This window comes from Hyaena hyaena, unplaced genomic scaffold, assembly GCF_003009895.1.
Source record: "Hyaena hyaena isolate Hyena2069 unplaced genomic scaffold, ASM300989v1 scaffold_250, whole genome shotgun sequence".
In the NCBI taxonomy this organism is placed as follows: domain Eukaryota; kingdom Metazoa; phylum Chordata; class Mammalia; order Carnivora; family Hyaenidae; genus Hyaena; species Hyaena hyaena.
In genome coordinates this window covers 1,585,130-1,609,927 of record NW_024080882.1, presented here as the reverse complement: position 1 = coordinate 1,609,927, position 24,798 = coordinate 1,585,130, and the positions used below count along the sequence as shown (strand labels likewise).

At 35.0% G+C, this 24,798-nt stretch overlaps 1 protein-coding gene across 2 annotated transcripts in view; it reads left to right on the top strand.

Annotated features, from left to right (window-relative positions):
- The window catches only part of DMXL1 (Dmx like 1), a 130,168-nt gene extending 109,896 nt beyond the window's left edge, over positions 1-20,272 (top strand). For both annotated transcript variants that reach the window (XM_039244948.1, XM_039244947.1), the window contains 7 exons: positions 1,878-1,938; positions 3,473-3,600; positions 8,752-8,844; positions 10,615-10,706; positions 11,778-11,830; positions 15,438-15,655; positions 18,177-20,272. In XM_039244948.1, the coding sequence (XP_039100879.1) occupies positions 1,878-1,938; positions 3,473-3,600; positions 8,752-8,844; positions 10,615-10,706; positions 11,778-11,830; positions 15,438-15,655; positions 18,177-18,401 (870 nt within the window). In that variant the 3' untranslated portion in view covers positions 18,402-20,272. The remainder of the gene's footprint in view (positions 1-1,877; positions 1,939-3,472; positions 3,601-8,751; positions 8,845-10,614; positions 10,707-11,777; positions 11,831-15,437; positions 15,656-18,176) is intronic.
- The last annotated feature ends 4,526 nt before the right edge of the window (positions 20,273-24,798 follow it).

Below are 24,798 nucleotides of genomic sequence, written 5' to 3'. Positions count from 1 at the left end.
CTGCAGCCTCATCTCTGTTCACTCCATCCTGGATTCATTTACTCTACTTACAGTGGCCTTTCTGTCTCTGGAAACATGAAGCTCATTTCCCTGTCACTGCTTTTGCCATGTTTTCTGATTCAGATGCTCTTTTTTCTTTTACCTTTCAGATCTCAACTCACATTCTTGGAGATTTCCTTTGCTTCCTTAGTGACAGCATCTGCCCCTCTCTCACCTTCCTGTAGTCACTCTGTATTATCCCACTTTATCATATTTATGACCTTTATCAGATCATTATTTAGTTTTCTTTTTTTTTTTTTTTTTGGTAATGTTTATTTATTTATTTTGAGAGACAGTGGGCAAACGGGAGGGCCAGAGAAAAGAAGAAGACAGAGAATCCCAAATAGGCTCCACTCTGTCAGTGCAGAGCACGGATGTGGGGCTCAAACCCCTGAACTGTGAGATCATGACCTGAGCCAACATCAAGACTCAGATGTTTAGGCCATTGAGCCACCCTGGCACCGCTTTCTTTAGATGTCTTTTTTAATGATGTAGGCTCTGTGGGAGATTACATTATGTCCCACTAGACACTGATGATCTCTAACCAAAATAGTGTTTAACATATAGTCAGTGCTCAGAAAATACTTGTTTATACTCCAAAGCATGATAATACAGAAATTTACTATTGTCATTCCTATGAGGACTGAATTTTCTTTCCATTTCCATCTTCCGAGGACACTTTTTAAATGGAGATCATTGTAATTTGTAAGCATAATTAGCTGAACTGGCCCCACTCCATCCTTAAAAAAAGACCCAGTGTAATACGATGGTTGTTTCTTATAAGGATCTTGTAATATATGTAACAATTTCTTTCCTTTATCATGTTCTGAATATGCTCTTAGAAACTCTTTAAACATCTGTTTATGTACTTTTTACTTACGGTTTTTTCTTTGCTGCTTTAGTCAGAAAAGAAAGAGAACAGGAATATTTAAGCATTTTTTAATTAAAAGGAACATGAAATTTCACCATGAAATTTACTAACTAAAAGAAACATTCAGGTTTTCTTTTTTGTGTGAAGAATTAATAAAATATTTTTTTGATTCTATTGATTTATTCAATTACAAATTCTAACCAAAAAGAATAGTTGTCATGACCCAACTTCTGCTGTGGGAATATAATTACAGCCATAAACACCTTTTGGTGTTTCTGTCCTTCAGCGCCTGTGCTGGCTTGCGGTCTTCCCTCCCTACCGATTCCCCTTCTTACTCACAACTGTAGTGTAATGGGCAGTTTAAACGTCACAGGAACAAATCTACTTGAGACTCACGCTACAAACCTAGGGTAACATAATTATACTTGTGGTGCTATACAAATAGGAATTGTTCTACTAATTAAAATTATCCCTTTCGTTTCACGTATTTATTTTATTCTTATTTGACAGGCTACTTAAATCATTCAAAGCATGATGTAAAAATGGATAACTAAACAGTTCCAAACTATCAATTAAAAATTTATACATTTTCTGTTTACCTCTCTTTTTTTCACATGCTTCTGCCTGTCTTTTTAACCTTAAACTATTCAGGATTATTCCAATAAATTTAATGGGATCAGAAAAGAATTGGCAAGAAAGGAGGTAAGAGTAAATTCTCAAGGTGAATTTGTTCTTAGAGCCTAGTCAATGATGCTGAAAATGTATGTATACTTAAATGTAAGAGAGCTGACCTATTAAATTTAATTTCTGTGAACCATGTTTAGTATTTTTAGCACCCAAAATGGTAGTTACGGAATCACATAAGGATAAATAAATAAATGTTATCTTAATTTCCTGTCACAGTTTGTATTTTTAATACTACTTTTTTTTTATCATAACTATAGAAGAACAATTTTTTTCTTAACAGATGATTAAGAAAGCCATTAATAATGTCAGAAGAATGACTTCTCATCCAACTCTTCCTTACTGTAAGTTGATAGTAATCAGCCAGTGTTCAAAGGAGTTTAAATGAAGCTTTTAGCTTCAGTTGAAAGATAGTCAACTATTTTACTTTTCTTGTAGAGAATGTTTACTAGTAAATAAAATTTTCATTTCAAAATTAGATAAAAACAGAAAAAGAAATTTTCTGGAATTAATAGAAAAGGCTAACTTGATGCAGTAAACTTTTATCATTTTGATTGCATGTTTCTAAGTTAGCACATTTTATTTTTGAACATTTCTGGTTATTATTTAATAGGGTCACTCCCATCTTTTAGTACAATCTGAACGATATTATGGTCATTTATTGCTTCTTCGTAATGAGTTTGTATTCTGTTAATATTTTGTCAGTTTGCATTTTATCAGACACACTAATAGTAGGCATAGGAAATGGTTATTAGTAAGTTCTTACACTCTCAGGCAGGCTATATTATTTTTGGTTAATTATTTCAGTTACAGTAATAAGCACAGTGTGTGTTAATTAAGAGGTATTCATGTCCCTTCAATTTAATAGCATATCAAAAAATTGTACCGCTTTTTTTTATGAGAGATACTCTGATAACATACAGTTAATAAATCCAGTGTCCTTTTCTTCTTCACTGTCGTATGTGCCATAGCACCTGTTTTCACAGTTATATTCCAGTAGCCAACAACAGCATTCAGGGGTTTATATTTAAGATGAAGAGAGTAACACAGTTGTTACTTATACTAAAAGTATAAAATAATGTAAAAATCAGCCTTTTAATACATTGAATGCCACCTTACTACTGATAATTATACTTAACATAAATTGAACCATGAAAATATATGTTAGGCATATTTCTAAATGATTTATATGGTTTATCTCATTTACTTCTAACAACTGTCCATCAACTTATATATTATTATTCCCCTTTTACAGGACAATATGAAATAAGCTCAGAGAGGTTAAATAAGGTTCCTAATATCACCAAATTAGTAAATGGCAAATAAAGAATTAATATTTATTTAGCTTGTTCATATTCCTCAGTGAAACATACAACATATACTTGAGATATCCAGTCAATTAGAATAAGTATTACAAGTGATATTTTTCTTTATCATGCATGATGTTCAAGACTTCCTATAATCTTTTTCCCCCCACAGAAAATGTATAAATTCAAACATTAATAGTACAACTGGTAAGAATTGGCTCATTTGTACACCCAGGAATTTGTTAATTGGTTATTATGCAAAGTATTTATTAAAGGCCGTTGAAACCTCTTTGAGATAATTACAAAAGGAATAAAATTCTTAGCGGTCTGATTTAATTGCTTCTGCCAGATAGTGTAAGGATATGTTCTTAGTCAAGTCAAAGTCATCATAAAACTATCTGTTTTTAAGATTTAAAATATTCATTTGAAATTTCATAACAAAGATCAGTTCATGTAAATTGACTGTGATTCATTCATAGGTGTTTCTGTCATACAGGTTTTCACATTGGATTCACAAATAAACTTTCCAAAGATTCCTGCAATAAGTTTGCCATATTTGTCCTTCTTGCAGATCTGACAGGAGCTCAAGATGGAAGTGTCAGAATGTTTGAATGGGGCCATTCTCAACAAATAACCTGTTTTCGATCTGGTGGCAATTCAAGAGTTACAAGGATGAGATTTAACTATCAAGGAAATAAGGTAGCTTATAAAAATGTAAATAGGAATGTGGTTTGATTGTGTTGGAAGTTTATAAATGTTACTAGTCTGGGTTTCTGAAGAGAACAGCTCAGTGAACTTAAGATAAAATATTAATCCATATGAATTCTTTTGTATAAAATTCTTCTCTGAGAACACTTAATGTTCAGTTGGTTCTTCCTGGAACAACATATTGGGTGGTGTGTGTATGTGGGTGTATGTATGTGTATATATGTGTGTGTGTGTATATATCCATTAAAATTCACTTAAATGATACTTATGGACCAAATGGTTATAGGACCACCATATATTACACATTTTTGATTAAATACTTCTACCTTCTTTGTCCTCTGGAGCCTAATCAACGTACGGTCAAGTAGTAAAATCTGGGAGCTTATTAAAAATCCAGATTACTTCCTGACTCTACTGCAGACCTCCTGAATTACTATCTACATTTTAATCACATACTTTTGTGATTTGTACCTACATTAAACTTTTGAGGACTGCTTTAGAACAGGGTGTCAACAAATCATGACCCAGCCGCATGTTTTGTAAATAAAGTTTTATTGGAACATAGCTACCTCACTCATGATTTATTTTCATGACTACTTTTCCACTACAACAATGGAGTTTAGGAAAGCAAAGACTTCATAGATGACAAGCCTACTCTATGACCCTCTAAGATAAAAAGCTTGCCAACTTGTCTGCTGTAGAACTTCTACTATCTTCACTTCACACAGTCTTCCTCAGACTGCCTCTGCCCCCTTTGCATTTCCCTGTCAACTCAGAGAGCAATAAAGGAGAAATCAGGCTGTTTTTTCATCTTTAGAACCATGCTTCACTAAAAACACACAGAACCCTCTCAGATGAGCCATCTTGCTTTTCCTTTTCTCTCAACTTACAAACCTTCAACCCCTATCATGTGTTGTTTATATCTTGGTGCACTGCAACCTTTTTTGCCTACCATATTTATCACTTAGCTATCTTACTGTTGTTTCATAAAAGTCAGTACCAATTTTTTCATGTAGCTATGAAACAAACTTTTGAGAGACTATGGTTTCTCCAGACCAATGAGCAACATTCTTTTCCCTTAAATGGGAAATTGAGAGGACTTAATCTGGAAGCTTTTAGAGTACTACTGTAATTTCATTTGTGTGATGTATCAAAATATACTTTATGGCTCTTGCTTTTTTACTTAGTTTATTAATATTATAGTGCTCCTTAAGTAGTTCCTATACCTCAACCCTTACCATTCTAATGCATCCTTCATGTTGCCAACACAGTTCTATAACAAGTAACATAGTTATATAACTACACTGTAAAGGAGATGACATTGTTCAAGAGCCTTTAAGGCTCCTTATCATATATAGAAGCCCGTGTTCCTTAGCATGTCGTTTAGTATCTTCTACAGTCTGAATTATTTTATAGACTTAGCATTCACTATAGCCTTCTACATATGCTATTTTAAAGCACAGGAAACTATTCTCCATTGCCTGCCTAAGTATATTAAACAGGCAGTCAACTTGCTGTTCATTCACTTTGGCCATGATGGAGCCAAATAGCATAACAACTAAGCATGCTATTTCCCTTAGTAAGGAAGCCTATTAGGGTAAATAGAACAGATGACAGTAATTTTGTCAACGATGAACAGAAATGGGCTCCCAGATGTCATTGAACCTAAGAAGAGTCATTAAGCAGAGTAAATGACCTGTGAGGAACAATTTCTCAGATTCAGGAAGATACTACATTCTTTTTTATTATTTAAAAAAATTTTTTTAATGTTTATTTATTTTTGAGAGAGGGAGAAACAGAGCACAAGCAGGGGAGAAGCAGAGAGAGAGGGAGACATCCAAAGCAGGCTCCAGGCTCTAAGCTGTCAGCACAGAGCCTGATGTGGGGTTTGAACCACAAGGTCGTGACCTGAGCCAAAGTTGAATGCTTAACCGACTGAGCCACCCAGGCGCCCCAAGAAGATACTGCATTCTAAAACAAAAACACAAGCTGCTGTAAAATAAAGGCAGTGGACATGAAACGAATTCTTGGAAATGTAAAACATATGATTCCCTAAATTCGGTTCATAGAGCACCCTCATTGTAAGGGCTGAATTCTAGACTTTTGAAAATAGTTGAAAATCAAATTTGTAACTGGGAAGAATTAGGAAATTATTCTATGATGAAAGTAATGCAAGAAATAAATTGAGACTGGACCCAAGAAAATTTATGAAAGAAATTTAAAAGATATTTCAGAAGAAGAAAAACAATGATGGAATAGAAGGAAACTTTATATTCAAAGTACTTATTAAAATAAAAATATTCCTGGGCGCCTGGGTTCCTTAGTCGGTTAAGCATCCCACTTTCGCTTAGGTCATGATCTCGCGGTTCGTGGGTTCGGGCCCCGCGTCAGGCTCTGTGCTGACTGCCAGCTCAGAGCCTGGAGCCTGTTTCAGTCTGTGACTCCCTCTCTCTCTGACCCTCCCCTGCTCACGCTGTCTCTCTCTCTCCTAGAAATAAATAAAACATTAAAAAAAAATAAATAAATAAAATAAAATAAAATAAAATAAAAATATTCCAGGGATGCCTGGGTGGCTTAGTTAGTTAAGCGTCCGACTTTTGCTTGGGTCATGATCTTGCGGTTCGTGGGTTCGGGCCCCGCGTCAGGCTCTGTGCTGACTGCCAGCTCAGAGCCCGGAGCCTGTTTCAGAGTCTGTGACTCCCTCTCTCTCTGACCCTCCCCTGCTCACGCTGTCTCTCTCTCTCTCTCCTAGAAATAAATAAAACATTAAAATTTTTTTTTAAAAAATATAATAAAATAAAAATATTCCCAAAACAAAAAATTACAATTTCTGAAAAGAACCTACCAAGTACTGAGCAGAAGTGTTGAGAAATATCACATGCCTAGACACACCCTGATTATTTGATTTTTGATTTTTAATCCAGTTATAAAGAGAGCTTCAAGGAAGGAGTTAGGGCTAATATGGATTAAATGCCATTTTAAGTGGCATTGGCCTACTCAAAAGTAGAGTTTACAAATAGAGCAATATTCATGGAATTCTGATGGACAGTGAATGGGAAGTAGGTATCATTATCTAAACTGTCATTCCTATTTGATGGCAAAAGAAATATTTTTTTAATGTTTATTTTTGAGGGGGAGAAACAGAGACAGAGTATGAGTTGGGGAGGGGCAGAGAGAAGAGGGAGACACAATCCAAAACACACTCCAGGTTCTGAGCTGTCATCACAGAGCCTGCCTGAATTAGGGCTCAAACTCAAGAACCATGAGATTATGGGGCTCCTGGGTGACTCCGTCGGTTGAGCGTCTGGCTTCAGCTCAGGTCATGATCTCACGGTTCATGGGTTCGAGCCCCACGTCAGGCTCTGTGCTGACAGCTCAGAGCCTGGAGCCTGTCTTTGAATTCTGTGTCTTCCTCTGTCTCTCTGACCCTCCCCTGCTCAGTCTCTCTCTCTCTCTCAAAAAAATAAATAAAACATTTAAAAATTTTTTTTTAAAAAGAACCATGAGATTATGACCTGAGCCGAAGTCAGACACTTAACAGTTTGAGCCAGCCAGGTGCCCCAAAACAAATATATTTTTAACTGTGCAGAGATTTAACACATTCCAATATATCCTTTCTGAAGACCATACATTGGTCTACTCCAGAAAACATAGTATAAATCACAAAAAGGATAGATCTTGGGAAAGTATCTATAACAAACTTAGTAAGCAGTGGGTTAATTTTCTATTATTCACCCTATCAGTCAAATTTTTTAAGAGACAATAGAGAAGTATATAAAGCATATGAACAAGTCACTTTACAAAAAAAACCTATGTGTAGCCAACAATCCTCACTAATAAGTGAAGAAATGAACATTAAAATTAGCCCTTATTTTGTATACTAACAAATATATTTAAAATTTTAGTAGTATGCAGTGTGGACTAATGTATAAGAAAATGGATGTGTAAATTTATAGTACCACTTACAACTAAATTTTGGCTTCATCTGCCAATTTTAAATGATGCCACTTGATAAAACTTTCCCATTTCTCAATATGTATTGTACATAAATACTCAAAGGTATATGTACCAGAATATTTAAAGCAGCACTTTGTAATCGGGAATATTGGAAACTGTCTATAAGGGAGAAGTTTTCAAAAGTGCTAATACAACCATATACAACACACAGCCAAAGAATGAAGTAGATTAAATGAACTGATGTGAAAAGGTGGCTATAATAAGTAAAAAGTGTAACTGTGGAACTGTATATTATTCTAATTTTTTTTTAAAAGCCCTATATGTGTGCATATTTGAATAATCATAGAACTGATTTGAAATGGGGCACCTCAGATTGTTAATAATTGCCAGGTAGGGAGATGGGAGAAGTTCAAAGTAGACATTTATTTTATAAACTGTATGTAAACAAACATTATTTTTGTAATCTAATTTTTTTAATGTTTTTTTATTTATTTCTGAGAGAGAGAGACAGCGTGAGCAAGGGAGGGTCAGAGAGAGAGGGAGACACAGAATCTGAAACAGGCTCCAGGCCCTGAGCTAGCTGTTAGCACAGAGCCCGATGTGGGGCTCGAACCCACAAACCATGAGATCGTGACCTGAGCCAAAGTCGGATGCTTAGCTGACTGAGCCACGCAGGCACCCCTAGTTTTGTAATCTAAAGATCATCCTTTTCGATCTGTGACATATACTCCCCCATTGTGTAATAACTCAAATTACCTTGAGTTTCCATAGTGGGAATTCATTTACTATAATTATCTGTGTTTCATTTTACTTTCTCCTGTTGTTTGCATGTTTTACTTATTGAATATTCTGGAAGTCCTTAAATGAACAGTTTTCTTTTTTATATATACTAAATGTTTATCACATGTCTTAATGTGTAAATCCAGTATCCTGTTTTTTGAGTACTTTTAGAGAATACCTAGACTGTCCTGTTGGTGAGTGTAATACAATATGTGTCTGATGTGTGTTTCTTCTGTGTCACCTGGAATTTGTTTAAGCAGCAGCTAAATGTTATTCTGAACTAGATCCATGCATAGGTGAAGTAAAAGTCAATTTATCAATTAAATGTTTAAGATCAAAATAAGAGATTCACAGTGAGGGTATGGGTAGATATATGCTTAAATACTTAATTTTTTTTCCTCTCAGTTTGGAATAGTTGATGCTGATGGATATTTAAGCCTATATCAAACGAATTGGAAATGTTGTCCAGTGACTGGAAGCATGCCTAAGCCGTACCTGGTAAGCCAAACTTTCTTATCTTTAAACTTTTTTGAATTTTTATTTTAAAGAAAACAGGAATATATATTTGAGGCAATAAATATTAAAGCCAAAAAATAAAATCTTTTAGTTCTCTGTATTCAGTTGCTTTACTATAAGCTCCTGTCCTTGTAGTAGAAAATTACTCTGTGAGATATAAACTTCTTGGTCTCTAGTAACTTGGAAAATTGACCTGTATAGAACAAACATGGTACCTCCAGAGACCCATGTGGCCTGTGGGTTACTCAAGCCCTTTTCCAGCCTTTGTTCTACTATGAACAAAGTAGAAAGGATATGTTACAGCTGGTACTATTATTTTCTTGTCTATGTCTTAAAAAAAAAAAAAATGATGGTCTCTATTCAGGACTGCACAGGCTTCATGAACCTTTTGCTGCTTCATAGAAAAGTGAGTTTGGGGCAGGGGGTCAAAAACACTGAGTTTCTATTTAATTTATTCTTTAGAGAAGCCCTTTATAGGACTAAACAGCACCTATTTAAAAAGTTAAGAAATGGGTTAAGGTTCTGGTAATTCACTCAAGGTTAGATTCTGGAATATGGTACTGAACTAAGTGAAAGCAAGCAAGGCAGGGATGGTTGGGGAGATTACTGTAAAAGAATATTTTTCCTCATGTTTTCACTAAGCCAAGTTAAGATTTAAATATGTAGGTTTACATACCCTAAGGGTCTGCCTTTTTTTTAACATCTAAAAAGATAAATTGGATTCAAAATGTACATTATTGGCTCTGTGGGGTTAAAGTGCATTTTGTTCTCTTTAATGACATACCATCGTCTAGCTCCACTGGTGGTGAAATGGAGTGGGGAAGTGACTCAAAGGAAGAATCTTTGATATGATAATTTTGACATACTTAAATCATTTTTTATTGAAGAAAAAGATCTAAACAGCTATAACTTGGAAATGTTTATAATTTGCTAAACCTCTTATATTTAAGAGGAATATACAGAAACATTGTAAACTTTCTAATTTTGTTGACTATTAATAATATGTTTTTAGTCACATATTTGAAAAATTATTAAGGGGCACCAGGGTGGCTCAGTCTGTTAAGCGTCTGACTTCGGCTCAGGTCGTGATCTCACAGGTCATGGGTTCAAGCCTCACGTCAGGCTCTGTGCTGACAGCTCAGAGCCTTCATTCTGTCTTCAGATTCTGTGTCTCCCTCTCTCTCTGACCCTCCCCTGCTTACACTTTCTCTCTCTCTATCTCTCTCTCTTTCTCTCTCAAAAATAAATAAAATGTATATAAAAAAATTTTTTTAAATTATCTAAAAACTTAAATATTTCTGAAAATAAATAACTCATTTTAAGATAATCTAAAATTCTAGTTTTTCTTAAGAGAAAAATTTTCACAAATATTCTAAGAGAAATATTTAATGTTTAACCTCCGTTTGTTTTCTTTTGAACTTTTAGATGAACTAAAGTAAAAGGTCTCATAAGGATTTATAATGCAGCTTGTTTATATGGTCCAGGGCAAGTGTGTGTGAGAGAGAGAGAGGGAAAGGGAATGAGGGACAAAACAAATGTGGCAAAATGTTAAAGATAGGTGAATCTGGGTAGAGAGTACAGGAGAGTTCTCTGTTTTGCTCTTGAAACTTGTCTACAAGTTTGGGGTGGGAAAAAAGACAAGGGGAGTTAAGTAAGCCACATATTACATGATCCCTTATTGATTAATGCATCTACTTGGTTATAAAATGGTAAGTGACAGCAATAACATTTGTTTCTTCATAACCATTCCAGACCTGGCAGTGTCATAACAAAACAGCCAACGATTTTGTTTTCGTTAGTTCCTCCTCTTTGATAGCTACAGCTGGTCTTTCAACTGACAATAGGTAAGAGATTGTAACGGAAATGTAAGTGTGTGTCTCTACAGCTGGGCTTTATTTCTTACTTGCTTTATGTTCTTATGTCTCAACAATGTTTTCACAGTTGTGCTTTTCAATATTTTTATTATAAAGACTTCATTCTTAGAGCGTTTTTAGTGTTCTAATTGTAAAGCTAAGGAAATTGTGGTGACGTTAAAATCAATTCCTTCTGTATTTTTAATATTCTGATGTCTTTTACTTTAAGACTTTCAGAGAAAAATGATTTGATAGTGAAATTAATTTTTCTCCATATTATTCCTTATATGTTAAGAAGGCTTGAGGGAAAGAAAAAATGTTATTTACTGACCCTGCTCTTTCATTAATCCTCACAGTGGCTCTCTTAGATATTATCAGTGTTTCACAATAAGAAAATGAGAAACTCAAAGACTTCTTAGGTGTACGATAGCTAGTAAGTGGCAGCCTATCCCCATCTCCCCCCAAACCTTAAATATGTAAGAAAATATCTCCTCCTTCCTCCATCTCCACACCCCCATGTTTTACTTCTCTCACACAGCTGAGTTCTGAGGTAAATGTCTACTGAAGTTACTGAGTTTTTCTTTTTATCTGTGAGGCCTCACTTTGCACTAGAAATTGGATTGTAGGAATATGGAGTCTTCAGCCCATCTTCCATAGAAATCCTTATGTATATTGGTGCCTCTTTTGTAACTGATTGAACCGGAGTAGAAGGGCTCCCATTCATAACAGAAACATGTTATTTGTGCTCTGGGAAACTCAGTGTCTCCTGCTATTGGTATATGTCAGTCCATTTGTTACGTTAAAGAATGAGAGGATACAAAAGGTAGTTTCCACATTCAGACTTCATATAGTATTATTTGTACATACATGTCAATCTAGAGTTATTCCGTTTTGTAAGTAGTTTTTTAAATTTTGTGTAAAAATTAATCATACATAAATAGATGTTACTTGTATTTGAGGTTTTTGTTAGAGCAAGATTTGAATGTTATGTAAGTATATGAAATAAGCTTACTTGTTATTCTGTTAATTTTTGTGTTGCTCAAGAAATAATTTTTTTTTCAGAAACATATGTTTGTGGGATACTCTTGTAGCACCTGCCAATAGTTTAGTCCATGGTAAGTTCTGAAAGCATTTTTCAAATTTTGAATGTCACAAATATCATGAATAAATTTTTAATGGATTTATCTTTAATGACAAATTTATTAGCCTGTGAGGTTTATTTTGCCCACAATGGCCCAGATTTTAAAAGCAGAAAAATACAATGTATATAATTGACTTTTCTCTGTACTTGATGAAGGACAGTTTACTTTGAATCTGATAGCCACAAGTCATCTCTGTGACCAGTCAGTTACTGTACAGTATTATGTCCATTCTCTCCACTCCTATTCAGAATTATACTGTGAGTCCTAACTAATGCAGTAAGACAAGAAAAGGAAATAAAAGGTATACATTTAGAAGAGAAGAAATAAAACTGCCTTTATTCACAAAGGACATGATTATGTAGAAAATCTTTATTTTTTAATTTTTTTAATGTTAATTTATTTTCTGAAAGAGACAAAGTGTGAGCAGGTGGGGGGGTGGGGGTGGAGGGAAGTATAGAATTTGAAGCAGGCTCTAGGTTCTGAGCTGTCAGCCCAGAGCCTGATGCAGGACTAGAACTCACAAACTAAGAGATCATGACCTGAGTCGAAGTTGGATGCTTAACTGACTAAGCCACACAGGCACCCCAGTTGTGTATAAAATCTTGAAGATTATTGACAGAAAAAAAACCCCAAAACAAAAATAAAATAAAAGTTTTTGGAACTAATGTGCAAATGTAGCAGAGTTACAAGATACCAGGTCAACGTACTAAAGTCACTTGCTTTCATATACACCAGCAATGAACAATTGGAATTTGAAATAATAGCACCCAAAATAATGAATCATAAATCTAACAAAATATGTATAGTCTCTGTTGGGGAAACCTATAAAAAAAGATAAAAGAAATCAAAGATTTAAATGAATGGAGAGATAGTCCATATCCACAGATTTGAAGACTCAGTGAATGTTATTAAGATATCACTGCCTCTCAACTTTGGAGACTAAATGCAATCCCAGTAGAAATCCCAGGAAACTGGTTCTAAAAATTTATGTAGAGGGGTCACCTGGGTAGCTCACTTGGCTAAGCATCTCACATTGGCTCAGGTCATAATCTCGCGGTTCGTGAGTTCAAGCCCTGCATCGAGCTCTGTATTGTCAGCTCAGAGCCTCTGTCTCCCTGTCTCTCTGCCCCTCCCCCACTACTTTCTCCCTCCCTCCCTCCTTCTGTCTCTGTCTCTCACTCTCACACAAACACATAATAAACATTTAAAAAAATAAATAAAAATAAAAATTTCTATAGAGAGGCAACAAACCTAAAATACTGGATACTGAAGAAAAACAAACTTGAAGAAGTCATACTACTACTGATTTCAGGACTTACTATGAAACTGCAGTAATAAAAATATGTTATTGACTTTAGAATAGAGATCATGGAACAGAATAAAGAGCCCAGTTATCAACCCATGCATATTTAGTAGACTGATCATTAATAAGGTACAGAGGCAATTCATTGGAGGCAGATGCTGTTCAAAAAATAGTGCTGTAACAATTGGATGGCAATATATAGAAAATGGAACCTAGGTACAAACCTCACCCCTTTCATAAAAATTAATTCAACATGAATTATAGATCTACATGTAGATACAAAGCTATAAAATTTCTAGAAGGAAATAGAGGAGAAAATCTAGGTGACTTTGGGTTTAGTCATGAGTTTTTAGATACAGCACTTGAAGCACAAACCATGAAAGAAATAATATATTCAAGACTTTAAAAACTGACTCTCTTCTCAGTATCTTAATGACAAGTAAGCTTATGAAAAAGTGTTTAACATCACCATAAGATCCCGCTCTATAAAATGGCCAAAATTAATGATTCTGGAATACCAAGTATTGGTGAGGATATACAGAACCTGAAGCCCTCATGATTTGCTGAGCCTAAAATGATACAGCTGCTGTGGAAAATTGGCATTTTCTAATAAAGTTAAACATGTACATAGCATGACCCAGCAGTATATATTCTTACATATATGCCCAAGAGAAACGAAAACGCATGTCCACAGAAGGACTTGTATAGGAATAATATACAAGATATATTAATATATTAATGTAATAAAATTTAGCAGCTTTATTTGTAACAGCCCCAAACTAGAAACAACATAAACACATCCAGAAGGAAACTGGTTTATTTATGTAATAAAATACTATTAAGCAATAAAAAAAAAAAAAAAAGCATAGTCCACTGATACATGTGACAACATTCATTAACCTCTTAAACATTATGTTGAAGGAAAAGAAGCCAGTCACAAAAGAGTATGTACCATAAAATTTCTTTTATGTGAAGTTCAGGAATGGGTAAAACTAATCAGATAGAATTCAGAATAGTGATTGCCTTTGTGGGAGAGGGGGTTGCCTGCAAATAGGCATGAGGGAACTTTCTGGGATGATGAAAACATTCTGTGTCTTGACCTGAATGATGGTTATACAGATGTATCCATTAGTCAGACTTCATCAAGAGTGTACAGTTAGAATTTCTGCATTTTATTCTGTGTAAGTTATATCTCTAAGGGCTGGTCAGATTCAAAGAATCCTTCCCCATAATTTTTTCTTTAGATTCTTAGAGTAATTATAACCAAGTTTTATTGAGTACTTAGTATATTCTAGGTACTGTACATGTTTTAAATATATCAACTGATTTAATCCTTGCAGAAACCTGTTAGGTGGCCTGGGTTCTCTCTCTCTCTCTCTTTTTTTTTTTTACAAATGATGAAACTGAGACATAGGTTAAAAACAAATTCACCTAAGGTATTTATTGAAATCCATGCAGAAACCAAGATTTAAATCTTGACAGTCTAACTCCCAAATCTTCACTCTTAATCAGTATGCCATTGTCTTTGAGCTATTTACAGACTTTTTTTCTTTAAGATTTGTTAGGATCAACTTTTTTAAGAAAAAATTTTCATTGTATTTTTGTTTTTTCTGATACTTATTGATATGTCCTCAAGTTTCACCATTTTCTTTTTTGTATTGTGTAATCTCTTAATTTCATATAGTGAATTTTTCATTTTAACATTGTAGTTTTTAATCTCTGCACTTTTTATTTGTATCTTTCTTTTGATGACTTGATTTCTTTATCTACTAATTCCATCACCTGTGTAATTTCTGGGTTAGTGTTGGTGGATGGATTTTCTGCCTTTTATGGTTTGTATTTTCCTGCCTTTTTGTATGCCTGTTGAGTTTTACAAATGCCTGCCAGGCATTACAAATTTTACCTACTTCTGAGGCAAAACCACCTGTGCCTTGTGAATTAAGAGATTTTCCATTATGGCTATTGGAAAAAGGCACCCAGACCAACTCGGGTTCCCCTTGTGCCATGGCCAGAAAACCCTCCATGGGCAATCACGGGAGCAGTTGTATGGCTCTCTCCCAGTTTGCTTCCCATCTCTTAGAGATCATTTTTCTTTGCCTGATGTCCACTGTCTCAAACTGATGTTTCCTATATGTCATTTAAATTTTTAAATGGTTTGAGGTATGTGGGTAAATTGGTGATCTCTCATTCTACCTTGGCCAGAAGCCAGAAGTCTGTTGCTTTTACTATTAAATGGTTTTACTTTTAAATTTCTTTCACTTTAATTTTAATTTTCAGCTTTTACTTGCCATGATAGTGGAGCTACTGTTTTAGCATATGCTCCAAAACACCAGCTGCTGATATCAGGTGGCAGAAAAGGCTTTACATGTGCATTTGACCTTCGACAACGACAGCAGAGGCAGATTTTCCAGAGCCATGATTCTCCTGTTAAAGCCATTGCTGTTGACCCAACAGAAGAGTACTTTGTTACAGGATCTGCTGAAGGCAACATAAAGGTAAATACGGTAACGCCACAGTGTCTACAAAATGAAGAGAAGTCTTCAAAAACCTTAAGTCTTTAGTTGTATTAATGATACCAGTCTATTTAAATATGTAGAAATATTTAAATATTATTTCTACATATTTAAATATGTAGAATATTTAAATATTCTACATGCTTCTTTGTAGCCAGCATGTTAGTTCCTATTTAATAGATCTTTTAATGAATGTAATATTTAACTTGAAATTGTCCGTTTCTCAGTTGTTTTCAAATATGCTTAATTAATTTGCAAAAGTACTTGATTTTCCACAGATATATATTTCATACATTAGAATTACTCTTAACTCCCATTTTGAGAGTTACCAAATTCAGTTTCAGATACTGTGAAATACAGTAATATTTTCCTTTATCCTGAGTTACTCTCCCTTTTTCATTTACATAGCATTAGCATCCAGCCACTCAGTGTCTAATTCAGTTATGAATGTACCTAGATAAGCCCTGTGCTTCTCAAACTCCACTGTGTTTAAATCTTAGAGGTTATTTAAAATGTTAAGCAGCTTTTTAACTGCATCCCATCCCAGAAATACTGTTGCTAGGACCCAATATGCATTTTCGTATTACATACTTGGCAGTTTTGTTGGAGGGTCCTCTGGCTGCACTTGGAAAATCTGTAGGGGTAAGTCAGTTTAGACGAGTCCCTAAGTTGTTGTAATGGCCAGCAACCCACTGAACGAGTCTACATTCTTAGAATCCATTAAGTTAACCCCTAGTGACACTATTAAGTAAGAATAAGTTGGTGGGCGGGGTGGGGGAAGCCCGGGTGGCTCATTTGGCTAAGTGTCCGACTTTGGCTCATTCGGTTGGGGAGTTCGAGCCCCACGTCAGGCTCTGTGCTGAACCTCAGAGCCTGGAGCCTGCTTTGGGTTCTCTGTCCCCCTCTGTCTCTGCCCCTTCCTTATGCTGTTTCTCTCTCCCAAAAATGAATAATAATAATAATAATAAATAATTTGGGCTACTTTTTTTAGAACCTGCATATTATTTTCATAATTATCAGCCAGAAAAAAATTAACTAGAATTATGGAATTTTGAAAAGGCTTTTTTTTAATGTTTATTTATTTATTTATTTTTGATTTGAGAGAGAGTGCAAGCTAGGGAGGGGCAGAGAAAGAGAGGCAGACACAGAATCCAATGCAGGCTCCAGGTTCTGAGCTGTCAGCACAGACCCCAACGTGGGGCTCGAACTCACAAACCACGAGATCATGACATGATCTGAGCCAAAGTTGGACACTTAACCAGCTGAACCACACAGATGCCCCGAAAAGGCTTTTCTAAAAATCAGATACATACACTAACTTCCAAATAAAATTATTTTTCTTCCATTTGAAGCTAGTTTCTTATTTGAACTGCTTTCCATTTAGAATAAGTTGTATTAGGTTTTAGTTGTTTTAGGTTTACAATTAGTTGTATTAGGTTTGTTTTTTAGATTAGTTTGTGCTCTGATTCTGAGGATTATTATTTAATCAAGTAAAAAGAGATTTGAAAGTATACCACATAATATTCAGAAGTCACAACTTGGGGTCCCTGGGTGGCTCAGTCGGTTAAGCATCTGACTCTTGATTTTGGCTCAGGTCATGATCTCACAGTTCTGACATCTAGCCCTAAGTCAAGCTCTGCATTGAGTAAGGAGCCTGCTTGGGATTCTCTCTCTCTGCCGCTCCCCTACTCACACCTGTGCTCTCGTTCTCTCTCTCTCTCTCTCTCTATCTCTCTCTCTCTCTCTCTCTCAAAACAAATAAATACTTAAAAAATACATGTTTAGAAATCACAACAAGCAAGTCTAGAGTAATATGTACTAATGAATTTCTTGGGAAAAAGAAAGTTTTAAAAAAAGGAATCTCAATCAGGACTGTTTGAGTTTCCCTAAAGTTAAAATGAATGTCCCAAAAGCATTTAGGTTCTTCACATATGTGAAGATGCTTATAAGTTACTTTGTAATAATTTACTTTAGGAATAGATGCATTTATTTTGGTAGGGGCTAAAAATAGAAAAGCTTATAAATTAAGTCTGCTGAAGTTGTGATAATTTATCCTGCAGGTGGAACATTGTTTTTCCTTTTCTGAAGCCCTCTTTTCAGTGGTTCTAATCCCTTGCTGAGTGTTATAAAAGATTACCCCGTTATAAGCTACACAGCACAAGCTTTGTTGAGAGATAAGAAGTCTTGTTATAGTCCCTACAATATTACAAGTTTGTTTAGCTGTGTACACTTAACCTCCTTGTGCCTAAGTTGTCATCTCTGATGCAAGGTTTAAATTACCTTCCTCTTTAAATGGATAGATTTTGAAGAATGTGATAATAATTTGGGAAATTGCAACATAGAATCAAGAGGTTAAGACCTTAGGCCTACACAGGGGTTTTTTTTTCCCATACTTGTTTTAGAAATTCCTTGTTTGCATAAGAAAACAGGCTTAAATTTTTCATTTGGATTTTTAAAGTAATCGTCAACCTCACTTTTTAATTTTGTTTCTAACATCTTTCAGATTTGGAGTCTATCTACCTTTACTCTTCTCCACACTTTTATCAACGAACATTCCCGGCAGTCTATTTTCCGGAACATTGGAACTGGAGTGATGCAGATTGAGACAGGGCCAGCAAACCACGTGTTCTCATGTGGGGCCGATGGCACAATGAAGATGAGGATACTGCCAGATCAGTTTAGCCCACTAAATGAAGTGTTGAAAAATGATGTGAAATTTATGCTCTGACAGTTTGACAATAGGATGTGTAATTGATTACCTGTTCCCTGGAAGTGGCCAACACATACAGTGTACGCTGATCACTCTCTCTCTCTGCCACAGATAAACTAATGCTTTTTTGGTTTCATACTTATTTTATGGAGCTTTGCCCTTGATGCACTGATGCCTTAAAAATTAACAAGGTCATTCAGAATTAGACTATGTCGCCTAAAGTAGAATGTATAAGTAATACTGTAATAGTACATATTTATAATATGTTATACTGAGTACGTCATAATGTTAAAGGACTTTTGTTTCCTTATTGTTGATAAACTCTTCTGCAGATATCTCTGTATGAATTTCTTTAGCAGTAAAAATACCCTTTATGTAAAGGCAGTTGACATCAGTCCTCACTTGACTCAGCACACTATTACTTCTTTTTTCATACATATGCATCTCAAACTCTTCTATTAATTAATGGTAGATGATAATTGGGTAAGAATAAAAAACATAATGAACATATTCATTAGGAACTGTCATTGGGACTTCAGTCTTATATAAAGTTCTCCTCAGTGTCCTGTCTGGAGCCCAAGTGTGAGTGTATATATGTAATATATCTTAGACATCTTATTTGAACTTAGTTTGTGTATATATCAGAGAAAACTACAAGTCTTTTCATGTGTTTTTGTGCCATAACAATTACTGCCACTAGAATAGCAACTTTTTTTGCAGCTGTTTTTTTGTTCTTAGGTTTTGAATTCCCATCCTAATTTTCAAATAATTTCAGGAAGACATCCAAGATTATTATTTAAAGTTATCTTGAGTCACTTAAGTCTTAGCAGGCAATAATGATTCTGTGTTGGCATATATGAGACACCTAAAAGTAAGTTTTTGAATTTGTCAAAGACTTTTTGAGCACCAAACATTTTACTTACATTTCTTTTTCCTTTTTAGGTGCTTTTAGTCTCAAAGTTCTAAACACCATATAGCAGTGTTTTTAGAAACAAATGTGAAGGCAGTCAAATTAAATAGATAATATTTACAAATGTAAAATACCCGCCAGATCTACCACTGATAGAAAATAAATTAAACCTTCTATTTTATTATTTTTTGCCAAAATATATTATTTTACTATAAAATATGACCAAAATATTAAAAATGCACAATGCTTTTAACTTAAATATGCTAACCCTATTTCTGTCTGTTCTGTGCTATACCTTTTTCTGATTAAAAATTACAGAAAACTTGATAAATACTTGATTTTAGCCAAGGAGACTGGAAGCAGATGGGACTAAGTGTTTAAGGGACAATGATATACTATTTAGCTTAAATATATTTTGTTAATAGTAACTATAAAAACATTTTTATGTAACAAAATATGGACAACTATTACCTGGGAAACTGAAGAAGAGTCAAAGTGAAGAAATGAAGGGCTGGTAAAATGAATTTTGTAATATCCTCAGGATACTTTTATCTTAAAAGTATATTGTTAAAGATTTTGTAAATTGTATTCATAATTTTAAATGTGTTAAGCTAGTTGCAGTGAAAACACTGTCATTAATTATGTAGAGAGTTTATGTGCACATAATAACCTGTATCTTTAATTGTGCAATAACAATATGTGACTATTTTGCAAAGGATAAATCTGTGATGGCATTGCAAACAATAACTTTGATATAGGTAAGCTTAAGTTATTTTTCAATAATTTCACAAATCAGGATTCAAAAGGCTTTAAACACTTTCAATGAGATAGAAAATTTATTATGCTTATTAGAAAAAAAGGCATTGTGGATGAACAATGAAGCATTTTAATTGAGGGTTTATACGAGTAATAAATTATGTAAGCCCATATGTATTTACATCAGAGTCATAATATTTTAAATAAACAATCATGCAGTGACTTTTTTTTTAGCATGGTACTGTTTTAAGTAATATTTATGCAACTTTAGTTGACTTAAAGTATACATGACATTTTAAAATAGAGAATTTCTGTATTTATATTTGGTAAAATATAGGAAGGATTAATTTTCCTAAATACCTTGCTTTTCCTTTTCTATAATCTTGTTAACTTAATAGGTAAGCATTATTCAAAACTGAGGAGAATAAAAAGTAAGAATGTATATTTAAATATAAAATGATGTACATACATGTAAAATTTCATCCACATTAATGGAATGGATACATCAAGATACATTTTTTAAATTGTGTTTTTTCTGAGAATGTGGCTTTGTCATGATGGAAAAATTTACAACATTGCAAGTCTCATTTTCTGAAATGTAGGATTTTTCTTTTGTAGAATTATGGATGATCAATTCCTTCTTACTATCTTGCTCTCTTTGTTTTGCCCAAACTCGTTTCTCCTTTTTTTTAAAAATTACTTTAAAAAAATTGCAAGACTTTCTCACCCTGGTCTCAACGGTGAAAACACATACAAACATACCCATATAAGAAATTTGTTAGATGACCTTAAAGTGATGACCACTTTTTTTTTAACAGAGTTGCGAATGCAGACAGATATATTTTACTAAACCAAAAAATTTAATGTCATGGCAGGGGACAACCGTCAAAGTTAAAAGAACAGGTAGACTATAAGAAATACTTGTATAGTAATAGGGAAGTTATTAATAAGAAAAGAACCTTAAGATGGTAAGTTGTTGGAGAAATCAGCTCATAAAACAGGACATTGAAAAAGTCAGCAAGTATAAAGTATGTCCATCCTCATAATGGTTAAAGGAATGTTGGGGGGGCAGGGAAAGCAACAGTGTGATACCACTTTTCATCGATCAGATTCATATAAAGTCAAGTGACAACATCAATTTTGGTCAAGATGCAAGAAAATGGGCACCCTGAAATACTGCTGCTAGAAGTACTTTCTGACAGTGTTACCTAGATTCTTGTCAGCATTGAATACACATACTTTGACTAAGCAGTCTTGAGCAATTATCCTATAAGGATAAAAGCAGCCTTGCACATATATATAAATACACAGATGTTCATTGAACTATCTGGAGGGAAAAAAAAAACAACCCTGGAAATCTAAATGGTAATTTGTACATAAATGGTTGAATAAAATGTCAAACATCCATGCAATAGAATATCATCTCAACACTAAAGTAAGGTTAAGTTTGTATCTGCCGACCTGAAAAGTGGTTAGTGAGAAAATTTTCTAAGTAAAAGGTATAATATCCCATATTGTCTTCAGGGGTGTTTTTTAGTCCTGTATGTATGTAGAGATAAATAACGTATGGAGGAATACAGAAAAGTTTACATGGGAGAAAGGAAGAAGGAGGTAATATTTTCCTAAAACTCCTTTGAACCCTACGGAGCAACAGGTGTGTGTGTGTGTGTGTGTGTGTGTGTGTGTGTGTGTGTGTGTGTGTTAGACAGACAGACAAGCTCTGACTTTAAACCATATAGAACTTAATGGCTTTGAGAGCTGCTCTGTTGAATGAAGTTCTTGTCAGGAATACTCTCTGAGCTCTTGAGATATTTTGATGCTTGATATTATTAAAAGTAGAAAAGGTAAAATGTCACCCTTTGGATTACTTGGAAAAAGTTGAACATACATTACTTAAATGTCCTTATCAGTCTTTTAGAAATGTGTATAGCTTTTGCTATAGTTAATTTCAAAGCTAAACAGTTTTTCATGACTTTTTTCCCCTTCTGCTTGCTTGGTTGTCTCTTGTATGTATTTGGCCAGTAATTCAGAGAGAGAATGCAGTTATAGTATCAGCATGGTTTCACAAAGCTCCTGGAAATAAGAAAAATTCCTTAGGTTCTCCTACAGCAAATACAGATGGGTAATAGAAACAATTGGTGTGACAGCCCGTTTGCTCAGTAGAGATACTTGTGTGCAAATGTCTACTCAATGTATAGGTATCACCTGTGTAGTAAAAATTAAGCACTACAGTATATGAGACCCGGATAAGTGCTAAATGCATTTTAAAATCTGTATTCCTCGGGGCGCCTGGGTGACTCAGTCAGTTAAGCGTCCGACTTCAGCTCAGGTCATGATCACATGGTTCGTGGGTTCGAGCCCCGTGTCAGGCTCGGTGCTGACAGCTAGCTCCGAGCCTGGAGCCTGCTTCCGACTCTATCTCCCTGTCTCTCTGACCCTCCCCTGCTCATGCTCGCTTTCTCTCTCTCAGAAATAAAACATTAAGAAAAAAATTTTTTTTTCAAAAATCTGTATTTCCTCCCACATGCACAATACTTCCCCAAACTCCAGTATTTTCATCCTACTATTGCTTCCAGGTCAGGCTTGAGCCCCAGGATTCCATTGTCAAAATCAGGTCCAAGTGTGTATTTGACTCCTTGAATGAGGGTCTTTGTGTAGAGTACTTCTCAAAGACCTATGAACCAATGAGACATGTTATGTGCCTTGCACACAACGTATATACAGTTGTGAGACAGATCATATGGCTATCTCCCATTCTAAAAGGAGAACTTGCAGATATGGTAGTACCTGGTCCGTAGAGATTCGGAAGTGTAACTGGGCACCAGTCACCATTCCCTTGAGTAATCCTCTTCCCTGGAATTAATTCTCCACTGCTCTTGCCTCCACCATTGAGCTGATTTTTTTTTTAAGCACTGAGCCTTTTCCTACAAAAGTGGCCCTTATTTTTAACTGAAAAAGAGTGTCTGCCTATTTCTTGACAAGAGAAGTTTCAGGATTCAAAGTCCTCTTTACATTTTATGGTATCTATCCCTGTCTCTTACAGTTGAATCTAATAAATTTGCTTTTAAAAGCTTTCTGTGTTTCTTATATATTAACATATAAATCCGCTCGGAAAAAAACCACACGCATACTGTTTTCTCAAACAGGCTAACTACCTTGAGCTACATCCAAAGTTGCTGTAGTATACCACATTAAGATTCTTAGAAATTCCATGATCTAAAAAGGATCTACATGGCACACCATGAAATCTTTCTGAGATCTCCACAAAAGGAATATAAACACAATGTTGGCTATGTCCCTACCCTGAGGCCATCATAATTCACTACAATATTGAATAATTTTTTAAAAATAAAACCATTGTTTTATTTAAACAAATTAATAAATTTGTTTATATTTGTTATTTGTTTAGCTAATAACCATTGTTAGGTAGAAAGACCTGTGTGTACACATATACACACAGATAATTCACACATAGAAGGAGCTAGCACATCAACTCTTTACTCTGAAGATTGGTAATTGGAGGGAAAGTGAAGTGATTGCAGGAGAACAGCATGGGAGTCATAGCCCACCACGTGGGGGTGCTGTGCTGGCAGTATTCCAGAAGTAAGGTGGGAGCCTTTCTTGTTCATTTTTTAATTTAAATTAAAAAAATTTTAATGTTTACATATTTTTGAGAGAGTGAACATAAGCAGGGGAGAGGCAGAGAGAGGAGATACAGAAGCTGAAGCAGGCTCCAGGCTCTGAGCTGTCAGCACAGAGCCCAACACGGGGCTTGAACCCACAAACCATGAGATCATGACCTGAGCTGAGGTCGGACACTTAACCGACTAAGCCACCCAGGCGCCCCAAGACTTGTTTAAAATCAAGTGCAGGCCTGCCAACTTGGACTAGCCATTTCATGGGTAAGTATACAAGAGAACTCCATAAATAGAGCAGGAGTTTTATACCATATTTGTAGAAAAAATCTTTTCAGAGTAGAATTGTGTGGCCAAAGACAAAACAAAACAAGTATTTGGGATAGGCACAATTGAGATTTGAGATGTTCAAAAAAGATAAAATAATTGAGGTAAGGAAGAAACCACATGGATAAGGAGTCCAGTCATGCAATCGCAGAAAAATAAGGGTTCTAACAAGGCGCAGCAGTTTCATTTCTATACAGAGTGGCTCAAAAGTTGAACATCTGGAAACATGCAGAGAACTTGGTTTCATGGGGACGGTAGGTGATTGAATTGGCTAAGATTGTGGATAGTCATCCTTTGATGCAAGCAATAGTTCTAGCAACCCTTCTTCAGAAGCAGTGTGTTTTAGTTACTATGTTATAGGAGGTAAGTAATTCTGATTAAATAGTGAAAAATACTCCATGATGAAGGTATAATCACTAGTGATCTATACTAGCTGTCAGTGGAGATTGTGGTCTATGGAAGTAATAGGAAAGATCACTGATCCCCAAATTTGTATTCTGTCCTCGAGTTTCTAGTCTGCATGACATGGACAATTACCCTACCCAATCTGCACCTCGACTTTTTTTGGGAAAACATATATACTCTTTACTCATATTATGACCTTAGGGACAAGATTATGTTATTATAATGCTTTGAAAAGAGAAATAGTACTGGAAAGAGTTGAAGCAGTGAGTAGACAGATACTGATATGGGGGGATGGTGAAGTTGTAGCCATGTTTTGAATCAGGTACATTCATTGACGAACTTCCATGAAATTATAGTTAAAGCACAAAGGATACATAGGTAT